Raw genomic sequence first — 19,478 nt, 5'->3', positions numbered from 1 at the left:
GTACCTCTAACCCTTTAATTAAAAGGTGCTGGGGGGGGGGGGGGGGCTGCTTCGAGTTAAAGGATATAATCACTCTTCCTCAAACATAAAAACCTCGCACAACACTGACACTGGGTTTGGCAGACATTCAGTGAACACCACGTGGCCGTTACACTGGGTTTTCTTTGAGTCATATATTTACTCACCTCACCTCATTGAGTAAACTGATGAAGACAAGGGAGGCATCGGTTCACAAAATCAAAGTACAGACAACTTGGAGGATAGCATCTACTAGAGAAGATACCATCGTCTGTAACTCCTGAGTTAAGTAACTGCATTAAGCGAATGGTACGCAAATAACATTGTACAAAGACTAGAGAGAGTGATCGGTTCAAACTCAAGGCAGAACTTACTTGTATGTCATTCCACCGCCAGTTGCAAACAGCTGAGACCCCGTCATGCCGTCCTCGGGTACGTATCCTGCTCCTCCAGTAATCAGATAATCTGCCATACTAAAACAAGGCCGGCAATTAGTAATGAGCGTTGCAATCTGCTGCCTGGCGTGCCACTTCTTGGCACGCACTGGTGCTTTTATTGTGTTTTCACCACGCGGGGCCAGCCTCGTTTTCGCTACTCTTACAGGGTACACTTCCGGGTCATTGGCCTTTTTTTGTCGTCTGCAAGAGCTGACGAGTCCGCAGCAACTAGCCTACCCTGGGGGAAAACAAATGAGACCCGTGTTGCTCTGGGTCACAAGACAGAAAACATTAATTCTATAATTCTGTTTACTTCAGCTGTTCGCGCATAGCGATGCTATACGATGTAGCAAAATGATCACATGCTAAGTACGGTACGTGTCACTGCCCAGCCGGCAAACTCCCCATTGCGCCCTCGGGTGCGGCTCGTCGCACTACGACTACATGTATGTCAATTGTCAATTTGTGCAGCAGACCAGCTGGCAAAGTTGTATTCTTTACAAAATTACACAGCTTATGTGATGAGGCGTATGGATTCACTTAAAAGAAATACATGTACAGGCTGCTGTGTGTCGCACTGACCGTGCAACAATATATACACAACTGAAACGACAACTGAAATTGGACGCAATCGGTGCAGATGTTTATTTTTTATTTTGTGCGGCATTTAGGGCAACTACTGAATAAACACACAAGGCACTTCAGCAAAACTTGTTTACCTGGAACCGTCATATTGCTCATGCAGTCAGCGTACACATCATGGTACGACCTCCACACTGACTCTGGCACCTCCCATGGTCATTCAGGAAGTAGTGTATACTATCAGTGGCAGTGCTTGTCACTCAGGAAGTAGTGTATACTATCAGTGGCAGTGCTTGTCACTCAGAAACAGCCCGTAAAACTGAGCCCGGATTAATCGGACACAGAAGTCAACAAGTTCGGCCGCTTGAAGCTTGTAGTAGCCTACTGACACTGGTGTAACCAGAGACTCTGATGTTACACAGTACGGATGGTAAATTAGTACCAGTACGGGTGCAGGTTATAAGCTAAGCCTCCAACTGGATGGATCATCACTCCTACTGCCAGCACTCTGAGGATCGACAAAGACAACAGAAGCAACACGTTAGCGGCGCAGTAATGCGCTACGCATACACCCAGTTTCAATCCGGGGCGAAAACAAGTACAAGTTGGAGCTACAAAATACTGAACTTAAGCAAGCAGAGGCTATCAGCAGTGCTTTGCACAAAGAAACCGGATGTTTTAAAGTCTGTTTGCGCACGATTGCAGCACGGGTGTTAACTCCGAGTCACACACACGGCACACACTGCATACTGCACACACACCGCATACTGCACACAATACATACTGCATACTGCACACACACACTACACCACTTACTGCACACCCACACACACACCGCATACTGCACACACTGACACATCGCATCAGTGCTGCACACACACACTGCATACGGCTGCACACACTGCATACTGCACACACCGTACTGCACACACACTGCATACTGCACACACACACTGCAAACACACACACTGCATACTGCACACACCGTACTGCACACACACCGCATACTGCACACACACACACACACACTGACACACACACACTGCATACTGCACACACACACTGCAAACACACACACTGCATACTGCACACACCGTACTGCACACACACCGCATACTGCACACACCGTACTGCACACACACCGCATACTGCACACACACACACACTGACACACACACCGCATACTGCACACACACATACTGCACACACCGCATACTGCACACACCGATACTGCACACACCGGCGGCATACTGCACACACACACATAACACACACACACACCCCATACAGCAGGGCCGGACCCAGGGGGGGGTTCCAGGGGTTCCGGAACCCCACCCCTGGAAAAAGCATGTACCTTGCTTTGAGTGTTATTTTTTTTTTACTAGTTTTAGCACCAAAACAATGCTGCTCTTAACCCTCAAAACAAGGCCCAGAATGCACCAGATTGCACAGATTTTAACCGTTTTTCAAAACATTTTCCGGGGGAGCATGCCCCCGGACCCCCCTAGTTCGCGGGCGCGCGCTTGTGGCTTCGCCACTTCGCTGATTTGCCCCCCAAAAAAGGAGGAACCCCCCCCCCCCCCTGACCGACAACTCATTTGGTCCAGCCCTGATACAGTGCACCCACACACTGACACACACACCGGCATTCACACTGACACACACACACACACTGGCTGACACACCGGTATTCACACACACACACACACACACACATACACACACCGTGCCACAAACACACACACCGCATACTGCATACTGACACACACACCGGCACATACAGAGCAAACAACCCATGAAAATACACGTCAGTATAACACGTGTATGCCGTAGAGGTCTTCTCTTACGCATTTGCAAGCCTGTCAAATATCGCACATTGTCGGCAACTCTGTCGTACTGCAGTCTGTCTGTCTGTCATCTCTGTGTCTCTCTGTGTGTGTGTGTGTGTGTGTGTCTCTCTCTGTCTCTCTCTCTCTCTCTCTCTCTCTCTCTCTCTCTCTCTCTCTCTCTCTCTCTCTCTCTTCAATTCAAATGAAAGTACTTTGAAATATGGGGTCCCACAGGGATCTGTTTTAGGCCCATTATTGTTCTCCATTTATGTCAATGATTTACCACTTTGCATACGTAATAACTGTGAATTGTTTGCAGATGACACTACTATTCATTCTAGTCACCATTCCATAAATTATTTGTCAAAAACTCTCCAAGAAAGCATTGATGCACTCCTGAATTGGTCAGAGTTAAACCATATGTCTCTTAACCATACAAAAACAAAATTTATGCTAATAACCACAAGACAGAAACGACAAAATCTATTATCGAACATTCCACCTCTTTATATTAAAAATCAAGTATTGGAAGAAGTGTCTCACCATAAAGTCCTTGGTGTAAAGATTGATAATAATTTATCATGGCATGATCACATTGATTACATCTGTAAGATTGCTTCCCAAAAAATATATCAGTTATCAAAAATAAAACATTTCTTGAATTTCCACTCGCGAAAGATTTTTTTTTACAATCACATCTTGTCAAATATTGATTATGCATCCACTCTATGGGATTGTGCAAGTGCTAATGTTTTGAAACCTTTAGCCAGTCTTCACAGAAGAGCAGTTAAGCTTATAATGCTAAAAAATCACACTCCTTCAGAATCTGATTATAAAAATTTGCAAGTATTACCATTTCAAAAAAGATTAATGTATAATAAAGGTGTTATGATGCATAAAGTGATGTCAGGATATGCACCGGAGACATTACGTGATAATTTTATTTTGAACTATAACAGACTAAAAATCATAACACCGACTCCACGTATTGACCTTTTCAAATCAAGCCTTCTTTATTCAGGTGCGGTCCTATGGAACTCACTGCCTATTTTTCTTAAGCATAAAATAAACACAGACAGCTTCAAAAAAAATTATATGTCGCACATAATGCAACTAAACATGTGCTGAATGGTTCATCAATTCATTTAAAATGTATGTGCATGTTAAACAAAATTATAATAATATGCAGATCTAAATTAAAGGCACAGTGCAGCTCACAGCCTTCGTTTTGCGTTTTTGTTGCAGCTGAGTGCATTTACAGTTCAAAAATCCTCATATGGTAGTAAAACAAACCCAAAACTACCCAACGACGACATCTGTGAAGCTCGACAGTTTCTTGTTGACGCGAGTGCATAAATTAACCTAGTTATTACGTGGTGTTTGGTCGGAGTTCGATTCAACTGAGTGATTCCGGCCTCCATTTTGTTTTACACAAACTCATGACGATGTCTGACATAGTTTGCCAGTGACGTGTCTTTTTGTGCATGATGTGGTGATCCACCTGATCTAAATTTAGATCCAAAAATAGGTCAAGACCAGCCGGGTCCGAGTACGAAATTAATTCGTAAAAAAATCGCACTTCTTGACTCTTTGGGTGCAAGTCAATGAAACTTGGTAGTTCTTCTAGCGGATAGCTGCCTGATGTATGACTAAAAGCCCCAGGGGCTCCGTGCACCTGGATTTGACAAGTTCAGTACCTTTAAGTTATGTTAAAAATTGACACTTGGAAATTGTACTTAAAATGCAGCATGACAATTTATTTTTTAAATTTTTATCTGTATATACAGTTATAATGTATTAAGTTTGATGTGATAATTCTTTGATTATATTGTTTTCTGTTCTTGTTGACCCTATATTAGGGCGAGGGCTGGATGTAAAAAAGCAATATTCTTGCTTATCTATTACCCTCGATAATAAAGATTTTGTCTTGTCTTGTCTTGTCTCTCTCTCTCTCTTTCTCTCTGTCTCTCTCCCTCGCGCGCGCGCGCGCGCGCGCAAATCGGCATATCAATATACGCGGCAATTATTTGAACTGTTACAACTACGGTTCAAGTGTTCTCAACATTTTAGGCTTTTGGTTGCACTCAAATAGAGACAAGGGGAGTGCATATCGATATAGGCTATAGGTGTCAGTTATAAACTTTATTGAGCAACACTATTCTCGCTCTGCGCAGAAAGCAGGCTGGAGACTGATATAGTGTGTATGTGTCCAATGGGACGGGTGCTCTTAGAAGTTATCTCACGTAAACACCTGGGAGATCTATGCATGGTAATGGACAACTAGGTCTGAATGGAAAGGAAGGTGCTTTTAAACGTACGGTCCTTCCCGTGAAACACTTGTGTATACTGTATTTTAAAGGTATAATTCTTCCAGTGAAAACACTTGTGTATACTGTATTTTAAAGGTACAGTTATTCCAGTGAAAACACTTGTGTATACTGTATTTTAAAGGTACAGTTATTCCAGTGAAAGCACTTGTGTATACTGTATATTAAAGGTATAGTTATTCCACTGAAAACAGTTACATACATGTATATATTGTATTTTAAAGGTATAGTTCTTGCTGTGAAAACAGTTGTGCACATATAGTTTGGTTGGTTGGTTATTATTGTTTATTGTCTCGTCGGCAGTCCGTTTTATTCGAGACCGATGCGCACACAGGCTATAGTGTAAAGGCACATTTCTTCCCGTGAAAATTAGTTATGCACACTATCTTTTAAAATGACAGCCCCTCACGTGAAAACAGTTATGCACACTATCTTTTAAAATGACAGCCCTTCACGTGAAAACAGTTATGCACACTATCTTTTAAAATGACAGCCCTTCACGTGAAAACAATTATGCACACTATCTTTTAAAATGACAGCCCCTCGCGTGAAAACAGTTATGCACACTATCTTTTAAAGGTATGTCTTTCCAGTGAAAACGGTTATGCACACTATCTTTCAAAGGTACGTCTTTCCAGTGAAAACAGTTATGCACACTATCTTTTAAAGGTAAGTCTTTCCAGTGAAAACGGTTATGCACACTATCTTTCAAAGGTACGTCTTTCCAGTGAAAACAGTTATGCACACTATCTTTTAAAGGTACGTCTTTCCAGTGAAAACAGTTATGCACACTATCTTTTAAAGGTAAGTCTTTCCAGTGAAAACAGTTATGCACACTATCTTTTAAAGGTAAGTCTTTCCAGTGAAAACGGTTATGCACACTATCTTTCAAAGGTACGTCTTTCCAGTGAAAACAGTTATGCACACTTTCTTTTAAAGGTACGTCTTTCCAGTGAAAACAATTATGCACACTATCTTCTAAAATGACAGCCCTTCACGTGAAAACAATTATGCACACTATCTTCTAAAATGACAGCCCTTCACGTGAAAACAGTTATGCACACTATCTTTTAAAATGACAGCCCTTCACGTGAAAACAGTTATGCACACTATCTTTTAAAATGACAGCCCTTCACGTGAAAACAGTTATGCACACTATCTTTTAAAATGACAGCCCCTCACGTGAAAACAGTTATGCACACTATCTTTTAAAGGTAAGTCTTTCCAGTGAAAACAGTTATGCACACTATCTTTTAAAGGTAAGTCTTTCCAGTGAAAACAGTTATGCACACTATCTTTTAAAGGTAAGTCTTTCCAGTGAAAACAGTTATGCACACTATCTTTTAAAATGACAGCCCCTCACGTGAAAACAGTTATGCACACTATCTTTTAAAGGTAAGTCTTTCCAGTGAAAACAGTTATGCACACTATCTTTTAAAATGACAGCCCCTCGCGTGAAAACAGTTATGCACACTATCTTTTAAAATGACAGCCCCTCACGTGAAAACAGTTATGCACACTATCTTTTAAAATGACAGCCCCTCACGTGAAAACAGTTATGCACACTATCTTTTAAAATGACAGCCCCTTACGTGAAAACAGTTATGCACACTATCTTTTAAAATGACAGCCCCTTACGTGAAAACAGTTATGCACACTATCTTTTAAAATGACAGCCCCTCCCGTGAAAACAGTTATGCACACTATCTTTTAAAATGACAGCCCCTCACGTGAAAACAGTTATGCACACTATCTTTTAAAATGACAGTCCCTCACGTGAAAACTAGTTATGCACACTATCTTTTAAAATGACAGCCCCTCACGTGAAAACAGTTATGCACACTATCTTTTAAAATGACAGCCCCTCACGTGAAAACAGTTATGCACTCTATCTTTTAAAATGACAGCCCCTTACGTGAAAACAGTTATGCACACTATCTTTTAAAATGACAGCCCCTTACGTGAAAACAGTTATGCACACTATCTTTTAAAATGACAGCCCCTCACGTGAAAACAGTTATGCACACTATCTTTTAAAATGACAGCCCCTTACGCGAAAACAGTTATGCACACTATCTTTTAAAATGACAGCCCCTCCCGTGAAAACAGTTATGCACACTATCTTTTAAAATGACAGCCCCTCACGTGAAAACAGTTATGCACACTATCTTTTAAAATGACAGTCTCTCACGTGAAAACAGTTATGCACACTATCTTTTAAAATGACAGCCCCTCACGTGAAAACAGTTATGCACACTATCTTTTAAAATGACAGCCCCTCGCGTGAAAACAGTTATGCACACTATCTTTTAAAATGACAGCCCCTCACGTGAAAACAGTTATGCACACTATCTTTTAAAATGACAGCCCCTTACGTGAAAACAGTTATGCACACTATCTTTTAAAATGACAGCCCCTTACGTGAAAACAGTTATGCACACTATCTTTTAAAATGACAGCCCCTTACGTGAAAACAGTTATGCACACTATCTTTTAAACTGACAGCCCCTTACGTGAAAACAGTTATGCACACTATCTTTTAAAATGACAGCCCCTCACGTGAAAACAGTTATGCACACCATCTTTTAAAATGACAGCCCCTCACGTGAAAACAGTTATGCACACTATTTTTTAAAATGACAGCCCCTTACGTGAAAACAGTTATGCACACTATCTTTTAAAATGACAGCCCCTCACGTGAAAACAGTTATGCACACTATCTTTTAAAATGACAGCCCCTTACGTGAAAACAGTTATGCACACTATCTTTTAAAATGACAGCCGCTCACGTGAAAACAGTTATGCACACTATCTTTTAAAATGACAGCCCCTCACGTGAAAACAGTTATGCATACTATCTTTTAAAATGACAGCCCCTTACGTGAAAACAGTTATGCACACTATCTTTTAAAATGACAGCCCCTTACGTGAAAACAGTTATGCACACTATCTTTTAAAATGACAGCCCCTCACGTGAAAACAGTTATGCACACTATCTTTTAAAATGACAGCCCCTCACGTGAAAACAGTTATGCACACTATCTTTTAAAATGACAGCCCCTCGCGTGAAAACAGTTATGCACACTATCTTTTAAAATGACAGCCCTTCACGTGAAAACAGTTATGCACACTATCTTTTAAAATGACAGCCCTTCACGTGAAAACAATTATGCACACTATCTTTTAAAATGACAGCCCTTCACGTGAAAACAATTATGCACACTATCTTTTAAAATGACAGCCCTTCACGTGAAAACAATTATGCACACTATCTTTTAAAATGACAGCCCTTCACGTGAAAACAGTTGTGCACAGTACACGTATCTTTTAAAATGACAGCCCCTCCCGTGAAAACAGTTATGCACACTATCTTTTAAAATGACAGCCCCTCACGTGAAAACAGTTATGCACAGTACACTATCTTTTAAAATGACAGCCCCTCACGTGAAAACAGTTATGCACACTATCTTTTAAAATGACAGCCCCTCACGTGAAAACAGTTATGCACAGTACACTATCTTTTAAAATGACAGCCCCTCCCGTGAAAACAGTTATGCACACTATCTTTTAAAATGACAGCCCCTCACGTGAAAACAGTTATGCACAGTACACTATCTTTTAAAATGACAGCCCCTCACGTGAAAACAGTTATGCACAGTACACTATCTTTTAAAATGACAGCCCCTCACGTGAAAACAGTTATGCACAGTACACTATCTTTTAAAATGACAGCCCTTCACGTGAAAACAATTATGCACACTATCTTTTAAAATGACAGCCCTTCACGTGAAAACAATTATGCACACTATCTTTTAAAATGACAGCCCTTCACGTGAAAACAGTTATGCACACTATCTTTTAAAATGACAGCCCCTCGCGTGAAAACAGTTATGCACACTATCTTTTAAAATGACAGCCCCTCGCGTGAAAACAGTTATGCACAGTACACTATCTTTTAAAATGACAGCCCCTCACGTGAAAACAGTTATGCACACTATCTTTTAAAATGACAGCCCCTCACGTGAAAACAGTTATGCACAGTACACTATCTTTTAAAATGACAGCCCCTCCCGTGAAAACAGTTATGCACACTATCTTTTAAAATGACAGCCCCTCACGTGAAAACAGTTATGCACAGTACACTATCTTTTAAAATGACAGCCCCTCACGTGAAAACAGTTATGCACAGTACACTATCTTTTAAAATGACAGCCCCTCACGTGAAAACAGTTATGCACACTATCTTTTAAAATGACAGCCCCTCACTGAAAACAGTTATGCACACTATCTTTTATAGCTCTGGCGTTTGTCGGCCGATTAGCCCGACATTTGGCAACAGACTTGCCATCTCAGGCTATGGCAAATCTGGGGGGGGGGGGGGGGTCTTACCAATCGCGACACATTACTCAGTAATAAAACATTTGTCTTTGGAATTATTTCTTGGTGCTAGTATGTCGTCATTAATTGTGACGATGTTCCATTCAGATCTCTTACCTGTCCCCGTGACGTAGGCTGTCCGTGCATCGCTGTCCCACTGACGCGTGGCCGTGAGCGGAATGTGACGTCATCACCGTTGACGACATCAACACGTCTTGTGGCTGAGCAGACGGCACCTCTTCCTTTCGTCGTCTGCGCTTCTCGACTTTCCTGCGTTTACTTATTTTGACGGGTAGAGCCACCCGAGGGGGGATATGACAGCCCTGAATAATGATGGTTCTGCAGGCAGTAGATGTTTCAACAAACCCAGGAGCGAGAGTCAACTACTGACTGGTATGAATCTCAGCAGACGATCATGTCACAGTGATTGTCGTCAAGGAAGACAGCGGCGCTCCTTAACACTGGTTTATGTCTCTCGCGGGCTTCGTTTCATTCTATTCACCGTACTCACCGAAGCAGCCAAAAGAAATTCACGAGCCAATGTTTACAGCTTTGTCATCCCGGCGTCTCACTTATCGATCATTCACAAGCGGCAACGGAGAAGTCCGTGAAACCATACCCTTGTCATTTCGTTATGCTCTCGTTAACGTAAATGGGCTTCATACTCTCAGGTTCGATCAAACCAGATCTTTGCATTACTTGCGCTTCAAGGGTTTGCTGTCATTATGTCAGCTTACGCGAGCTGGTCGACAGAGATCGACTGGCTGCGAAGAATATTGTCTGTGGCCTCAAGCACGGATCATCATTGTTGTCAAACTTCTCTGCTACATCAGTCGCACTCGGCATTGACGGCAGTCACACCAAGAGAGTCATATTGTCACAGACACCCAGACCGACACACGGAAAGCCAGTGAAAATATGATGTTGGAGCATACGCCACTACCACTGGTAGCTGTCTCTCACGCTCTGTACGTCAAGTACAACACGCCACCGCTTTTTGCTGCTTCTGCCGCCATCGCGGCTTTAGTTTCCATGGCAACTCGTTACGACGGTGGCGGATTGCAGGTTTCTGCCATCAGCAGTAAATCAGGATGCCAGAAAAGCTTGGTGAGGCTTCTTTCATTCCGCTGATTGACCGGAAAGCTGATTATGTCGCCTGGAACCCCACTTAGGATGACTGAGTGATTGACTGGTCTCTTAATTATGAAGAAGTGACATACCGAGAGCTCCCTTTAGTCGGTCTGGTACTGCGGTCACTGACCACATAGTCGACTGGTCCGCAGTGTTGAAATCGTTACCATGCCTACCAGAGTTCTGAAAGAAGAAAGGAGTGGTTTTTTTTAGTATGTCAGCATTATTTTAGTTGGGCGCCTTGTCAATATGGATTTCAGGACAGTTTTACACAGGACAAACATGTATCCGTAGTGTTAGTTGGTGAGCTCTGCTCATGCTGAAAGACAAGATTTTGACTAAGACCAGTGGCGGATTTAGGGGGGGGGGGCGAAGGGGGCCCGGGGCCCCTCTTCAGGTAAAAAAAATAATTTAAAACAAGTCGCGTAAGGCGAAATTACTACATTTAGTTAAGCTGTGGCCGGAACTCACAGAATGAAACTGAACGCACTGCATTTTTTCACAAGTGACCGTAGTCCGCCGCTTGTGCATAACGGAGTGAAACTGACAAGGAATAAGGTGAAATTGTTTTTAAATCGATTTTGGAAATTTAATTTTGACCATAATTTTTATATTTTTAATTTTCAGAGCTTGTTTTTAATTCAAATATAACATATTTATATGTTTTTGGAATCAGGAAATGATGTAGAATAAGATGAACGTAAATTTGGATCATTTTATATAAAATAAAAAGTTACTACAATTTTCAGATTTTTAATGACCAAAGTCATTAATTAATTTTTAAGCCACCAAGCTGAAATGCATTACCGAAGTCCGGCCTTCGTCAAAGATTGCTTTACAAAAATTTCAATCAATCTGATTGAAAAATGAGGGTGTGACAGTGCCGCCTTAACTTTTACAAAAAGCCGAATATGACGTCATCAAAAGTATTTATCGAAAAAAAGAAAAAAACGTCCGGGGATATCATTCCCAGGAACTCTCATGTCAAATTTCATAAAGATCGGTCCAGTAGTTTGGTCTGAATCAGTCGCTCTACACACACACACACGCACAGACAGACACACACACGCACACACACACACACACACACACACATACACCACGACCCTCGTCTCGATTCCCCCTTTATGTTAAAACATTTAGTCAAAACTTGACTAAATGTAAAAAAAGAGAGAGAGAGAGAGAGAGAAAGAGAGAGATGAGGTCAAATCAAATCAAATCGAGGGTTGTGGCATAAGCAATACAACGAGCTTTTTTTCAACCAGCCCTCGCCCAGAGAGGGGACTAATCTAATCACATATTTACACGAATATTTAACGTAGAAAAAAAGGTAGAAAAAAACAACAACATATGAATATTTACACATTACATATTATACACAAATATAAAGCGTCGTATATGTAACGTAGTGAAAACAATGCTGAATACACATGCCTGAGTAAATGTGTTATTAAAGCTTTGAGTGTTTTTGTGTGGATATAATGAACACTGATGCTTTGGACAAATGAAAAATATAACCAAACGAGAGAGACAGACAGAGAGAGAGAGAGAGAGAGAGAGAGAGAGAGAGAGAGAGAGAGAGAGAGAGAGAGAGAGAGAGAGAGATGGAAATTTGGCCAGATGATTAATAATGACAGTTTCTGGCTGGGCTCAGGTGGCCCTAGATTGCAGCAGTTTGCTTCCTTAGAAAAACAAATTCCGGGGGCGCATGCCCCCGGCCCCCCTAGCATGTTTGGGCGCTACGCGCCCTCATTTAGGGCGCTTTGGGCCCTCAATTCAGGCGCTTTGCGCCTTCAAGTTTGTGCAGAAAAGTTTGGGTGTGCCCCCCCCCCCCCCCCCCCCCTTCCTTAAGATCCTGGATCCGCCCTTGAAGACCCACAGTATATCACGAAAGAAAAGATTAGATTTTATAACAGTTTCAAAACAAAAACATGTTTGTCGATATTTCTAAACTGCTTTTTAACACAAACAAAACGTTATACCTCGCATCATTTTAACAACAACAAATAAGTCTGAAACGGTTTAGCCTTCATGATATCCCCCATCGCTGCAAGTGCATGTGAACCGAGTTAGAGTGTCACCAAAGTGCAAGCATTCAGCTGGGAGTCTGAGTAGCGCCGACGCGATGTTTTCACAGCGATCTGTTTGTTTGACAGGCTAACACTGGGTCGAAACAGCAACATGCCAGATACAAGACAACATCCAGTCAAACACACCGCGCTTTGTGAAAAGGTCTCTTGTGAAATTTCACGATGCAGAATTCACAAAGTGACAGCGGCAGGCCGACCAACCTTTTTAAACTACAACCCGTCCTTGGCGACTCAGCGACACGGAACCTACACAGAAAGAAGCGAACGGGAGTTTCCTATTGCTGGATCATAAAGTGATCACACCGCCCCACAGGTTATTAACCCGTATCATTAAGTCGCCATTACAGAATTGGGTCATTCTATACTGCGGTGTACTAGGGGAAACCATAGTAGAGGGCCCCAAAGGGGGGGTATCATCACGATCACGGGAAGGGAAATTTTAGCTTTCACGATCACAGTTACCTTGATTTTTGTTTTCACGATCACGAACACCAGTGGCAAATCACGGTCACGGTAAAAGTTGCAGGTACAGAAAGCACGTGTCAAAGTAAACACAACCACACAGTAATTCGCTCCTCTGGATCTATTGTTTATTCAACACAAAGTGACAACTGTTGCACTTTTTAATAATTTTTTTTGAATTCTCTTTCATTCACACATAGAAATACATATCATGATTTGTAATCAGTAACAAGAATGTTGTTTTCATTGTTTTTTTCTCTCGCTCTGAGTCTCTCTCTCTCTCTCTCTCTCTCTCTCTCTCTCTCTCTCTCTCTCTCTCTCTCTCTCTCTCTCTCTCTCTCTCATACAGACACTCACAGGAATACACTCCAGGGGCGGAGCCGTTAAGCCAGAGAGGGGGGGTTACACCCTGGGGTCCAGGGGTAGACCTTGTGGGGTACATGGGCAAGGCCCCGTTGGGGGGGGGGGGGGGTCTGGGGGGCTTAGCCCCACTAGAAGCTGAAGAGATTTAGCTATTTTATGAACAATTTATGGCTTATCCTTGATTTTAAACATGATTAATTAACTGGTGTCAGCAGCCACTCATTATTTCTTTTAAAGTTAGTATTATTATTTTTTACAGCCGGGGGGGGGGGGGGGGGGGGTTCCGGAACCCCTGTAACCCCCCCCCCTAATCCGCCCCTGCATTCATACACATTCAACTCCCACACCCTCACTCAAACACATGAATATATATATACTTGCACAATTTCACATTTCCAGAGCTAAATCTTTTAAACCCATTTTCTCAAAAACTATTGGGTGGATTGAAATTAAAGTACATGTATGTGTGATGGTAGAGTCTATAATAACAAAATCCCCAACGAACATGACTTTGATCGACTTTGACATGAGGATCAAGTGACCCAAACTGGCACGTCTCCCCGCCATAGTTCCTGAATTTAACCCATTGTTGATAAGTTCACAGGCGCTAAAATAAATCCAAGCGTAATGCAAAGAAGCGACAATTAGAATCTATGCCAAGCGTGTCCACGTTGCTGGGATGAAAAACACGTTTCTAGTTTCGGTTTTGGCTACACGCAGACTCGATCAGACTCGAGCCAGTCGAGGTTACACTGAGCGAGTGACAGCCGGACGTGGCAATGTCGACAATGTCAATGATCTCAATCAAACTCAAAGATCTTGAACAAATTTCAAGATCTTTGCCTACATTCAGAACAGTCATAGAGCAACATAGACAGGGCCGGACTAGGGGGGGGATTCCAGGGGTTGCGCAATCCCCCCCCCCCCCCCTGGCTTTAGCATACGTACCTCCCAAACGCTTTTTTTTGTGTGGGGGAGGGAGGGGGTGGGGGGGGGGGGGTTGCATCTGGATCATCATGAAATCCGAGGAGAAATCGCACCTCCTTTCGAAAGACATTTTTCTTCAACGATTTTTGTGATGAAAAGTATGAGTCCTTACAATCTCAATTCTTCTTCATTGCCTATTGCTGTCGAATTTACCTTTTTTCGTTCAAGGAGAGGCTTCCTTTCCCTCCAGAAACATCAAAAAACGTTCAGCTTCACCCCCACCAAGGGCCCACCAAGGGGCTTTGCCCCCTGGACCCCCATCTGTAACCCCCCCCCCCCCCCCCCCCAGTAATTACCTAGTCCGGCCCTGAATAGATCATCATACCTTGACATTTCTTCTTCGGAAAGACGGACCCGTAGCCTGACCTTTCCATCAAGGAAGGCATTCTCGCCGCCTGCTTTGGTCTGGTTTGAATCCACAAAATATAACAGAGGTTCGATGACAGTACCGCTGCACGCCATTTTTGATCTTCGAATTCGAATTTGACTGAATGCACTCAAAAGGCTTTAGCACGAAGCCTTTCCATTGGATGAAATTTGGCAGACTTTTGCAATTCGCCTTCTGATTGGATTTTTTGTGTGTGTGTGATTGGTTCTCTTAAAGGGAAGCAATCGCTGTCAAAATCATATTTCTGAATGTGTTGTTGCTTCCCTTCAATCAGGATTGGCTCCTTGACGAATAGAGGATCATAGAGTGATACAGCTGTGAAAAATGTACGTTGAAAATAAAATGCTTTGCAATAATGCCCATCACGATCACGAAAACAAATGACGATCACGATCACGAGACTTGATTTTGTTGTCATCACGGATCACGGGCAAAGTCCCATCACGATCACAGAAATGGAAATTTCGGCAATCACGGTCACAGAAAGGTAAAAAAACGCCAATCACGATCACGATTTTAAACCCGTTGGGGCCCGCATAGTACGTGACAAATAGCTTGATGTTTTTTAGAGGTTGGTTGTTTTTTAAAAATATTTTTTATTTATTGAATATGTGCATTCGTAGACGTTGATTTCAGTACAAATGCCGTCTCCAACTATTTCCCTGGTCTGCAGAGAAAGATGTAGGAATACTTGCACAGGTTTGGACATTGGGTTTGTTTGGTTCATTGCAAGCATTTTAAGAAACAGTACTCGCGTCACTGCCGGTCGTAGCATCTAAACCAGACGGTGTGACATGGTTTGCAAACAAGTTGGACAGACAGAAAATGTAGATATTTTGAAAATGTTTGTATAGCTGGAGTATAAATGACAGAAATCAAGAGAATGAAATGCATTCTCCATTTAATATGCATTACAAGCATTAAAAGAGCGATCAATACAAACCATCCGCCGCGACTGCTTTCTCAAGAATTCACTCCTGTGCGTTTCTCATTTCAATACTGCGTATGACCATCCAATAAACAGGGTTCGTACAGGTCATGGAAAACCTGGAAAGTCATGGAATTTGATTTTTAATTTTCCAGGCCTGGAAAGTCATGGAATTTCAATTCAAGTCATGGAAAGTCATGGAATTTAACAAAAATAAGAAAGAAAAAAAATTAACCTTTAGCACGCCAGCGGCTATTTTCGTCGCCCAGCCAGTGGTCCCGTGAACAATACCTTCCGCCTGTGGTCCAGTTTAGTGAAATGACAGGACCAGCAAACATTACCGATAATCTGACTGCGTAGCAAATGCTTGACTTGCTTGTCGAAGAGACACTGCGTAGAAACTGACTCAAATTCAGTGCAAAGCAAACCAGTGTCAAAACTGGCAGTGACAAGACGTAAAAAGTTTGCGTGTTCGGAAATGGCGACCTGTGGATCTAGTCATGGAAAATGTTATTGAGGCTCATGGAAAGTCATGGAAAAGTCATGGAATTTTGTTTCTAAAAACCAGTGGGGACCCTGAATAAAAGACCTATCTCTCTCTAACCATCTGCCTATAATTATGAATCTTCATTCAAATCCGAAAGTCCATGGATTTTGTTGTTGTTGTCGAAACAACCGTCAGCAACTTCTTTCTCAAGACTGAACTCACTCCAGTATTTTTCCATTTTCAATACTGCGTACGACTCTGTCTAACGAAAGGCCAATCTCTGTAATCATGTGGCCTATAATTATGAATCTTCCGGAAAATCTGGCAGTCAGTGAATCGTTTGACAAACTCACGTTTATGATGTTCTTCGTCTCTCAAGACTTCACTTGTGAAGTACGAACTTCTCTCCTTTCATACTGCGTACGAGTGCAGAACGAAAGGCCTTCCTCCATAATTATGTGGCCTGTGATTACGAACCAATCTTCATTCAGATGTGACAGTCAATATATAATCTTTCTTTTAAACGAACATGTTATTATGTACTTCACCTTAGAAACCGGTAATAAAAAGATGACAGCCGCGTACGCTACGCTTTCACTTGTTGACAGAAGCGAAGCCCCTGTGACAGCAGGTCTTTCAGTCATACATATAAGTATGTTGTTGTCCGATTCGCTTGGCTGATCCTCCAAAGTGCGAAATGTAAAATCAGTGCAGCCAGCCTCTATGCTTGAACCATCACTGCCACACCTAGTTGCCGGTGGGTCTTGAGCCGTGAACACTATCTGACAAAAGAAGATGCGTGCCTCAGTAGGGAGATTCAAAGGACAGCACGTTTCGTTTTGCAGCTCGTTTCGTTTGGTGAATGAGTCACCCCGCGAAACGGAACGTGAAACGAGACGGCATAAGCCGCAGACAAGATTTAGATGTATTCACGTTTCGTTTCGGAATGAAGGAAGGGCAATAAATCTTCAAGTGAAATTATCACGTCTGTCCTCGATCAGAATGGAAAAAAAAACCCTAGGAGGTGGTCCAGAATCGGGCATACTTTGATTATTTTCAGTCCAAATAAATCACACAGACTTTGTTTATACAAAATCACATACGAAGCCAGAATAAAAATTCGATGCGATGACCTACTTCTGCTTCGCCATTTGCTTTCTTCACCATGAAGTTGGATAAATGTACCAGGATCAGCACCCTTCAAAATATTTCAGTTCACAACAGTTGTCTACCTCCAATGAACACATTCTCAGCGCTGAAATACTGTGAAAGGGTTGATGAATCTAGCAATGCATAAAATGGCCAACAAATAAAACTGTTAGTGTGCAAAAATACTCACAAAAGTTGACGAAATATTGTTCGTTTTTTGGGGGTGGAAAACGTGACTGCGTTTTGACGTTCCACGTTCCGTTTCAGTTGACCTTCACCTTTCCAGCGAGAGACCCCCGAAATGATGACGTTTACCACAACTTCAAAACGAAACGTCCCGACGTTTCGTTTATTAAATCTCCCTATTATCATACGCTTGTGTTTTCCTAAGCAGATGACGACTCTAAAACTACGAAGTTTGACAGCATGCATGATACATGTATTATGGTCCCGCTATGAATGTTGGCCGCATGAATGATACATGATTTTTAGTTTCGCTCTGAATATCACTAATACTTCGCTTCTGTTTAATTCACTTTGATAAAACCAGTAACGGCTTACGGATGTCATGCGAAAATGTTTATCACTTCTGGGCGATATTATCATTATTTTTAAAATTAGTTTGTTGTGGGGGGGGGGGGGGGGCGGTAGTGCGACCTCCTCTCTCTCTCTCTCTCTCTCTCTCTCTCTCTCTCTCTCTCTCTCTCTCTCTCTCTCTCTCTCTCTCTCTCTCACACACACACACACACACAAACACAAACACACACACACACACACACAAACACAAACACACACACACATAAGAAGAGAATGAAAGACAAGTCGCGTAAGGCGAAATAACAACATTTGGTCAAGCTCAGTCGAACTCACAGAATGAAACTGAACGCATTGCATTTTTTCCGCAAGACCGTACACTCGTAGCATCGTCTGTCCACCGCTCGTGGCAAAGGCAGTGAAATTAACAATCCAGAAAAGCGCGGTAGTGGTTGCGCTGAGGAGGATAGCACGCTTTACTATGTCTCTATTCTTTTTAACTTTCTGAACTTGTTTTTAATCCAAACATATCATATCTATATGTTTGGGAATCAGGAACAGACAAGGAATAAAATAAAATTGTTTTTAAATCGATTTCGGAAATTTAATTTTAATCATAATTTTTATATTTTTAATTTTCAGAGCTTGGTTTTAATCCAAATATAACATATTTATATGTTTTTGGAATCAGAAAATGATGAAGAATAAGATAAACGTAATTTTGGATCGTTTTATAAAAAAATAATTTTAATTACAATTTTCAGATTTTTAATGACCAAAGTCATTTATTAATTTTTAAGCTTCCAAGCTGAAATGCAATACCAAAGTCCGGCCTTCGTCGAAGATTGCTTGGCCAAAATTTCAATCAATTTGATTGAAAAATGAGGGTGTGACAGTGCCGCCTCAACTTTTGCAAAATGCCGGATATGACGTCATCAAAAACATTTATTGAAAAAATGAAAAAAACATCTGGGGATATCATACCCAGGAACTCTCATGAAAAAATTCATAGAACGGATCGGTCCAGTAGTTTACCGTGCTCTGAATCGCTCTTCACACACACACACACACACACACACACACACACACACACACACACACACACACACACACACACACACATACACACATACACACATACACCACGACCCTCGTCTCGATTCCCCCTCTATGTTAAAACATTCAGTCAAAACTTGACTAAATGTAAACAAGTCGCGTAAGGCGAAAATACAACATTTAGTCAAGTAGCTGTCGAACTCACAGAATGAAACTGAACGCAACGCAACCGCTCACAGCATTGGCAGTGGAATTGACAAGAAGAGCGGGGTATTCGTTGCGCTGAGAAGGATAGCACGCTTTTCTGTACCTCTCTTCGTTTTAACTTTCTGA

General features: G+C 42.0%; 1 protein-coding gene across 6 annotated transcripts in view; it reads right to left on the bottom strand.

The window, feature by feature from the left end:
• The window catches only part of LOC138965304 (inosine-5'-monophosphate dehydrogenase 1b-like), a 49,706-nt gene extending 32,641 nt beyond the window's left edge, over positions 1 to 17,065 (bottom strand). For 2 of the 6 annotated variants that reach the window (XR_011455402.1, XM_070337430.1), the window contains exons 1-3: positions 15,935 to 16,519; positions 9,688 to 10,884; positions 393 to 491 (exon numbers count right to left, since the gene is read on the bottom strand). Coding sequence is in view for 5 of the 6 variants with exons in the window: in XM_070337430.1 (XP_070193531.1) it covers positions 393 to 491; positions 9,688 to 9,776 (188 nt within the window). In the remaining variant the exon portion in view is untranslated. Of the gene's footprint in view, positions 1 to 392; positions 492 to 1,174; positions 1,773 to 9,687; positions 10,885 to 15,934; positions 16,520 to 16,954 lie in introns of those variants that run through there. The other 4 variants (XM_070337431.1, XM_070337433.1, XM_070337432.1 and 1 more) reach the window with 4 other exon arrangements.
• Positions 17,066 to 19,478: the final 2,413 nt, after the last annotated feature.

The sequence above is a fragment of the Littorina saxatilis genome, linkage group LG4 (assembly GCF_037325665.1).
Source record: "Littorina saxatilis isolate snail1 linkage group LG4, US_GU_Lsax_2.0, whole genome shotgun sequence".
NCBI classification, from domain to species: Eukaryota; Metazoa; Mollusca; class Gastropoda; order Littorinimorpha; family Littorinidae; genus Littorina; species Littorina saxatilis.
Note: the sequence above shows the minus strand (reverse complement) of the source record. Positions and strands in the feature narration are given on the sequence as shown.